This window comes from Actinia tenebrosa, unplaced genomic scaffold (genome assembly GCF_029948245.1).
Source record: "Actinia tenebrosa isolate PJP-AT-01 unplaced genomic scaffold, QUT_ActTen_1.0 PGA_scaffold1__47_contigs__length_23844297, whole genome shotgun sequence".
NCBI classification, from domain to species: Eukaryota; Metazoa; Cnidaria; class Anthozoa; order Actiniaria; family Actiniidae; genus Actinia; species Actinia tenebrosa.
This window is the reverse complement of record NW_028292578.1, coordinates 8692701-8701520: the sequence shown is the minus strand read 5'-3', so window position 1 is coordinate 8701520 and position 8820 is coordinate 8692701. Positions and strand designations below refer to the sequence as shown.

Genomic DNA, 8820 nt, shown 5'->3' with positions numbered 1-8820 from the left:
AAAGGTCATCTTTCATTTGATATTCCCCCTTCATCTTGCGCACTGTTTATTCGTTTCAAAGTTTCTCTCATCTAAGGTGATTTGTTCGCAAATGCCTGGGGGGGGGGGGGGGGGGGGGGGAATGGAAGGGAATGACCGTCCAGGGTAAAAGTATCGGGTATGTTCTTCGTATCTCTTAAGGTGCTAACACAGGGTGCAACATTGCACGCAACATTGCAGGCAGCAAATTTTGAATCGGGATGACCCACATTGACGCAACAGCCTGCTATGTTAAGATATTTGGTCAGCACTAGTTATAAATTTGGTTCAAGGTGATTGGCTGGAAATTTCAAAATGTTGCAGGTAACGCAATGTTGCAGCCATGTTCACATGATGAAATTTGTTGCGCGCAATGTTGCGAGAGTAGAGCGCGATTCAACTTCAGATTTGTTGCATGCAACGTTGCGCGCAACAAGTTTGGGGTAGACACACTGCAACAGTCCTGTTACGTGCAATGTTGCATTCAATTTTGCACTGCGTGTCAGCACCTTTAGGGGTAAAAGTCAGCGATTTGGTATTTTTTAGGGTGTTAAAATTGAAATTTAGCATTTCGGCATATCTTGGCATCTCTTAAGGTATCTCTTAGGGTTAATTTGAAATCCGTCAAACCACTCTCTCTAAAAGATGTTTGGTATTTTTAGGGGTATTTTTGAAAATTTCCGACTTGCATACCCGATACTTTTATCCCGTAGACACCCCCTACAAAGCTGCCTATGTTTTGTTCGTTAAAGGTTCGGGCACTTATTTCATGCTATGCAGTGCGGAATTAACGATTCTGTGATGTGCGCCATCTTGTGATTAGTTGTAATGGCAGTTGTAACTTATAAGTGTGTGTTCTCGTGCGATGTTAAAAAGTCTTTTAAAATCAGTATTTTTCGATCATATTTGTCTTTTCACCTTGATAAAGTGATCTTTAGCGCGCGTCATCATGAGTACGAGCATGTCATGACTTAGGTACTCGTGGCGTAAAGGAAAACATCACCGAAAAGATGGTCTAAATTCTTGGTTTGTAACAATCACATATCGAAAAACACTTCATAGAAATTGTGTGAAATATAAAAACTCGTGTCTTTACTTAGTTAGCTGGTCATTTTACTGGAGAAAACCAAGAGAACTAATCAAACTAATTCCTTACTCCATTAACTATCCTTAGATCTATCACAATAATCGTACACCATTACCAGCTGTTTTCGCTCCCTCGTCGTGGGTCGCTACTTATGAATGAAAACACACGATTTTCCTTCTCTAGAATATCTTTAATTCTTGTACTAATTCCTCAATATCTGGGACTGTCGAGCGTGTCGAGCGTGACCCTTACATGTGTATTGGCAATAGTCAACTGTGGAATATAAACGCTAATTCAACTAAAAATCACTTAAGATTAAATCATTATAAGTATAACTACTTACAAATTCGTTTGAGATAACTAGAGAAGTGTTTTGAATGTTTTGTCTTGCTATTACGCTTTTGAACAATATTATATTGAGTCCTTGTGATCCGGCGTGCGAATGATTCCACAACAACTGAAATACAATCGCTCCTATCTAAATATATATCAGCACGTGTGCTATAAATCGTCAGGTAAATCATTAATCAAGTTGAGAGAGCGTAACACTCCCCTCCAGTACGGAAATTGTTACAATTGAGTAACGTTTGAAAACAGTATTTTAACTATGGGATATAATGTTAATATTTGGAGTGTTCTTCGTTTAATTGCCACTCTGAAGTTCCTGGTGAGTGGCAATGAGGCAGAGTTTGTGTATTGGTCTATCATATTGGCCAGTTTGTGTCTTGACTCTGACTTTCCTCACTAGTCCGTCATCCCCTGGGTATGTGGTCACTACTAGTGCCACGTTCCATTTGGTTCTCCTCTGCTTCGGGTCGATTAGTAATACCAAGTCTCCAACAGCTACATTCTCTCTGTTTCGGTACCACTTGTTCCTTGGGAGCAGATTTGGTGAAAAGTACTTCATCCAACAGCACCAAAATTCTTCAATACGTTTCTGAGTAGATCGCACTAGGTCACGGGGGCTGACTTTTTCTTCCGCTAAGGGCTGAGGTGGTGAAATGTGTCGACCCATCAGTATATCATTAGGTGTGATTGGTGGACTTTCCCAGATGTTGTCCGAGCTAGGATATAAAGGTCTGCTGTTGATAATGTAGCTGGTTTCGGCAAGGAAGGTGCGCCATTGTTCTTCTGAGAAGCTTTGGTTCTTGCAAGTTGCATCAAGGGTTTGACGTACAGACTTGATTAGTGATTCAACAACTCCATTTTGATGGCTGGCAGTTGGGATGTTCCATTCCCATTTGAAATCACACGTGAAGTCATTAGATAGAGTGGTTTGGATCTTGTCTAGGTCCCACTGTTTCATAATTTCTTCAAGGTAGTGCTGAGATCCGACAAAGTTTGTGCCTTGATCGGACCAACACACGCTCGGGTGACCTCTCAAGCTTGCGAAACGTCGGAACGCCATAAGGAAAGTTTCCGTGCTCTTGTCTGTCACCAACTCCAGGTGGACTGCTCTTGTGGTCATACATGTGAAGATTATGATTTGAGCCTCTTTTAAAGTTTTCCGATTAAGTCGTATCTGGATTGGTCCAAACATGTCGAGTGCTGTGTTCGTAAAGGCAGGGTAACTTGTGGCAACACGAAGATGGGGAATTTGACCCATGAGCTGCTCTAGCGGCTTCCTTCGGAGCTTTCTGCACACCACACATTCTCTTGTAAGACGTTTAGCCATACTTCGTACTCCAACAATCCAGAAACGTTTCCGGGTCTCGTGGATTAAGCTCTTGTATCCACAGTGTCTCCTTTCGTTATGTAGGTGTATGATAAGCCGCTCTACGAGGGGGTGATCTTTCGGGAGGATGATTGGATTTCGCATATCATGTGGAAGGGATTGTACATTCTCTAATCGTCCATGGGCTCTCACGATACCATCTTTATCTGCTTGAGCGATCAAACCCTTATCGAGTTTCGTAACATCTACTTTCAGCTGTACAAATTTGAAGATATGCTTCTCTGCGTTACTCAGTTCTTTAACTGTGAGAGGTCCTCCTTCTGTTGATTTCTTTGCAGCCTTTTGGACAAAACGTAGTACGTAGGCCAGGGTCCTTCTGACTTTCTGGAATGTGGAGCATGATGTCAGCAGGTGCGAAAGAATGGGATTGTCTTTTTTCTCTTCTCCTTTGAAAACAGCTGCCAAGTGGATTGTGGTAGACCTTGTGTTGTAGGTTCCCATTTCATTCTTCGTTGAGGTTTTCTTCTCTCTTCTGGTCTCAGCGTCTAACGAAGGCTCTCCGTTAAGGCCTTTTGGCTCTTCTTCGAACGTGGGCCATTCACTTTCTGGACGCTGTAGGAACTCAGGTCCGTTAAACCAAGAGTTCAAGAGCTCTGCCTTGATGCCTCTGGTAAGGGCGTCCGCGGGGTTGTGCTTTGATCTGATGTACTTGAAGTCGTTTGTGTCGACCGTTTCTTGTATCTCGGCTACTCTGGCAGAAACAAAGGGTTTGAACTCCTTTGGAGGGGTTTTCAACCAAGAGAGTACTGTGGATGAATCGACCCAGAATGTTCTTCTACAGTTGTTGATCTTTGCAAAATTCAGCGCTTTCGTACAGCTGTCATACATCCTGGTAAGAGCGAGGCATCCAAGCAGTTCGAGTCTCGGGATCGACTTCTTTTCCAGTGGTGCGACGAAGGGCTTAATCATTATTGGGACGCATTTATAGGATCCATCTTTCAGTTCCCATCTGAGGAAGATGACGGCTCCATAGGCTAACTCCCCTCCGTCAGAGAATCCGTGGACTTCGGGTGGACCAACTGCGTTGCTAGGCTTTAGTTGTCGCTTGAACTCGAAGGTCAATAAATGATTCATTACCTCCAAGTTTTCTCTCCATTTTTGTTGAAGGCTATCGGGTAGGACATCATCCCAGTTAAACCCTGAGCTCCAAAGATCTTGAAGATCGATTCGGAACTTTACTGTTACTGGTGACACTAGACCAATGGGATCCCAGATTTGAGCGAGGAGTGCTAGGCAGTTTCGTTTCGTCAAGTTCTGATGAGGTGCCGTGATTGCATTTCTTTTGAGGGAGAAAGTATCTGTGTCTTTGTTCCATCTGTGTCCCAGTAGATCAGTGAATTGGTCTCCTTCAGATTGGTCTATGGCTCTGTTGTTTGAGTGCCAGGCCTTTATTTTAAATTGTCCTTTGCTCAGTATTGTGTCGAGGTCTTTGATGACTTTCTTTGCTTCCGATGACTGCATCTTTGAACCTCCAATATCGTCGACATATGCATGTTCTCTAAGTTCCGCTGCAGCTTCAGGGAACTGGTCTTCAGATGACTTTGCGAGGAAGTTAATCGTATTGGTGGCGATGTCTGGGGCTGGTTTGTCTCCGAAGTTCAGCCTGAGCCACTGATACACAGTAGGCGGGTCTTGAGGGCTTTTCCTCCATAAGAAGCGGTGGAAGATTTGATCTTCTGGATGAACTGTGATTTGGTTGAACATTTTCCTTATGTCACCAGAGTAAGCGACACTGTCCCAACGCCAAGCCAAAAGGATGTCACAGAGATTATTGATGTAATTTGGGCCCTTTTCTAAATGGTCGTTCAGACTCAATCCATCATGCCCTTTGGAGGATGAATCAAACACCAGACGAACTTTAGTTGTCTTGTCAGGAGTGAAGACAGCTTGAAGTGGTAAATACCACTCTGGTTTGTTGTGGTCAATCTGATCTGATGGTACTTGTGTGATAAAGCCTTGATCGATAAGTTTCTGAACTTCCTTTTCTACAACTTCGAAGCAGTTCTTCTTGTTGAAGCTCCTCTCCGATGATTTCATTCTTTTATAGGCAATGTCATAATTGCTTTGTTTAGGCGGACCAGTATCTTTCCAGGGCATCTTAATTTGCACCCGTCCTTCGACCAGGGTTGTTGATTTTGAAAGGGACTTGATAAACTTGCTCTCTTGAAGAACTTTGTCGTTGCATGTACAGAACTCCGTTGGCTTAATTCCTAGTTGGTCCTGTTGGATGAGTGATTTGATGTCTTCGGCAATGCTTACTGTTCCTACATCCACGAACTGGATGTTTTCGGTCATCGACGTTGAGTGGAACTGTCCCAGGATATACCAACCGAAACAGTTTCTTTTGGCGATGGGTTCACCGGTCTCTCCTGTGATAGAGTGTATATCGACAAATGCATCCGCAAAATCAGTTCCGATTAGAAGATCTACTGTCCCACCAGCAAGGTATATTTCATCTGATACTTGTTTGAGGTGTTTGTAACTTTCTACGAGTTTTTTTGACACCGTCTTGGCACTGCTGCATGGTTTTTGCACTGTATATACTGACAAAGTCTTCTTGATACTCTGTTCGTTGATTGGCATGATCGTGATCTCCAGGAGGTCAGATTCTTCTGATCTCGTACCTCCTCCAGCTAGATTCATGGTGAGGTGAGTTTTAGATCCACTCAGGTTGAGCCGTTTTGCTGCGCTCTTTGACAGAAGACTTGTGTTTGATCCACTGTCAAGCATAGCGAGCAGTTCTACAGATGTTCCTTTGTCGTCAACTGCTTTTATTTTCTGTATTGGGCAAAGTCCAGCAACAGATTTTGTTTTCTCACTTCGGGAACTGGTTTGTGCATTATTGTTGCTGATAGCAGGTGGCTTGATGAAAGATGGTACTAGTAAATTCTCTTTCTTTTCGCTGTGGAGAAGGCGGTGATGGTTCTTCGTACATTTGTCACACGATGTTCCGTCGGCCTTTTGACAATCGTTGGTATGGTGTAGTCTAAGGCACTTGCGACAACGTTTGTTCTGCTTGACAATATCCCAGCGTTGACTTACTGTTAAGCTCTGGAAGATGGTACAGGTTTGCAGTAGATGTTTTGTAGGGCATCCGAGTATACAGTCGTCGTCTGCGAAGGCTTGGGTGCTGTCAACGGCGTGACTGTCTGACCTTCGGTAAAATATGGATCGTTTCTGTTTATCTGCCTTGTCGTCGTCAGCGTTGTTGTCGTCGCGCTTCCCCCTTGATCGGAGGTTTGCCTCCTGATGAAGCCATTCAATCAGCGTCATGACAGTTTCTGACTTGCGCTGTCTTTGCATCTCGCGGCCGTACTCTACGTTATCTCTGGGATCCAGTTTTGAAAGAAGCTGGGACATGAAAAATGGTGACTCTGTAGATTTCGTTACTGAGCAGTCATTGTCTTCCATGTCGTTGACGTACCTGCGTACTGTGGTGCTAAAACTCATCAGAGATTTCGAGTCTCTCTTGATGGCTTTAAGATCATTTATCTCGGTTAAGAGACTGTCCATAAGTTTTCTTTTGTCTTCAAATTCGACATCTAGGATGCTCCAAGCTTGAGTGATACTTTTGCAGGTTGTGACTTGATCTGACCACCAGCCCTTTGGCATGGCTTTCCGGAAGCGTTGTAGCTGCTCTTCTTCGTCTTGTTTGTATTTCGTCATCCAGTGGTTGAATTCTTTCTTAAACGTTGCGTAAGATCTGCGGGTTCCATCCCATGACGGGACAGACAATCTTTCTAGACCACTGGGATTGGATTTCACTTCTAGGGATTTTGCCATCTTTGTAACTGCTGCTGTCATGGCCTCCAGAGATCCTGCGTTGTCAAACTGTTTTGCGCCTTCTTGTTTTGGTGTACTGCATTCGTTTTCGTACAGCGCGAACTTTTCAGCAATCTGCAAATAGTCGGCCTTTATTTCTTTTCCAAACTTTCTGTTGGCTTGTGATGCTTCGTCTTCTGTAGATGCACCTTCATCTATGAGTCTATCAGCGATATCTTCGAGTTGTTGTTTAACTTTTCTGTATTTAGACTCAACTTGGGTAAATATGCGGTTAAGTCTTTCTATTTGTGGTCTTGTTTCATAAATCGTATTAAATTCGTCGAAAAGTTCGTACAGATTATGAGTTGCATTTTGCATCCGTGCAATTAGTGTTCCTGATGCTAATTTTGGCGGCATTTTGCTGCGAAAGTGTTTTACTTCAGATTTTATAAGTATCGTAGCCTCGTTTCCATGCACTCCCCGTGCGAGTTGTCTTTCTAATGGAAGGCTTTACTCAAATTACAAGTACGAAATGGTTTAATTTGTACAAAAAACAAAATGTGTTCATTGGCGATTCTAAAATCAGATAAAATAGGTTGTTCGTACCTTCAAATAATTCAAATGGTTTCTCTGTCGGTCTGAATGAGTTAAAAGTTAATAGTTTGTTAACTTGATTGATTTTGCTTAATCGGTCTTGCTCGAGTCTTGCTGTGCTTGAAGCTGTACTCCAAAATGTTCCTTCACTAACTTCCAAACGTCCTTATGTCCAACAATGTAAGTCTGTATAATTGTTTAAGAAGTCTTTTGGTTTTTTTTTTTTTTTTTTAGTCCTTTAGAGCTCCAATGATGCTAAGTTTTGGTCGAGTGATGGCTGTAGAGCGACTTGTCTTTGCCTTGTTGACCTTGGTAATCGTCAGGTTCGTGAAGTTTTCTTTAGGAATTTTTGACTGTTTTCGCTCCCTCGTCGTGGGTCGCTACTTATGAATGAAAACACACGATTTTCCTTCTCTAGAATATCTTTAATTCTTGTACTAATTCCTCAATATCTGGGACTGTCGAGCGTGTCGAGCGTGACCCTTACATGTGTATTGGCAATAGTCAACTGTGGAATATAAACGCTAATTCAACTAAAAATCACTTAAAGGGCCACTTGGACGAAAATCGCTCCAAAATTAAAACTCTTTCATTCGAGCTGGAACTTTGCTGAAATAATCTTGAATACATTAAGAACCACCCACTGGAATATCTTTTTGATATTCGAAAGGAAAGGGCCAAAATTTTACGATTTATTTTCGTCCGCCATTAATTTCTTTGAATCGCAGAATTCGACTCAAGAAGACTGGCACGAGTACTTATGACGTCATTTACTCAACCCAAACCAAAACATTGGTGGGTAATGTATGTCCCATGTTCGTAAAACTCGGTTTATTTGGTTTATTCAGAAAATATATAATGTTTCATTCGGTTTCCTAACTACTATATGACCAAATAATGTCTAGGCGCTGAAATTTTTCAGTTTCAATAATACTGACGATCATAATTCGAAAATTTCAATACATCTCGGCAAGCCAAGAATCACAACAAAGTAGGACGCATGGACGAGATTCTAGCGGTTCCATCGCGCGAAGTGACTGAGATATTCGGGATTCGAATCATTTTAAGGATAACAATTTTTCAAGGTATATTTACATACAAGGGCAAAGAGCAACCCCACAATTTGTGTCCGCGAGACATCCGACACAATGAAAGAAAAATCTACGAGCTGAGCGACAGACGCCGCTGTCGCGCGAGTAATAAATAAGAAACCTTTGACATGTTCTATTACAAAGAGGATATTAGATAATCGTATGTTTGTACCTATTCAATGCATAATAAATATTTTGAAGCAAATAATAACCGTTCTGTAGTAAATCAGCTAGGAGAATTACGAGCTCACATTCTAAATTATTCGGCACGTAGATCTAAGTATATTGTCACAAATCTTTATATCACAACGCAGAATTCAAAAGGCAATCGGTTGTTTTCATAACATCAATCACTATTAGATTACATTGAAACTTCAAATTTAAGATCTTTATATCATGGACAGTACGTAGCAAATACAAATAATGAAATGAACGTAAGGAATTTTTATGAAAACCTCTTCCCAAGCATTGCTTCTTCTTCTAGTTCGGCTTCATCTTCATACATTATAACTTATGGTTCTAACTCTTCAGGA

General features: G+C 42.0%; 1 protein-coding gene across 1 annotated transcript; it reads right to left on the bottom strand.

Annotated features, from left to right (window-relative positions):
• Positions 1–1274: 1274 nt before the first annotated feature.
• LOC116295028 (uncharacterized) lies at positions 1275–8299 on the bottom strand. The gene is made up of 2 exons (XM_089032967.1): positions 1449–8299; positions 1275–1378 (listed from the first exon to the last, which is right to left on the bottom strand). Exon 1 carries the CDS (start codon positions 7017–7019, stop codon positions 1749–1751), a length of 5271 nt encoding a protein of 1756 aa, XP_088889093.1. The 5' UTR covers positions 7020–8299; the 3' UTR covers positions 1275–1378; positions 1449–1748.
• Positions 8300–8820: the final 521 nt, after the last annotated feature.

Bases quoted from the DNA above. Each gene is read 5' to 3' on its own strand.
- LOC116295028 (XM_089032967.1), bottom strand. From the start codon at position 7,019: ATGCCGCCAAAATTAGCATCAGGAACACTAATTGCACGGATGCAAAAT.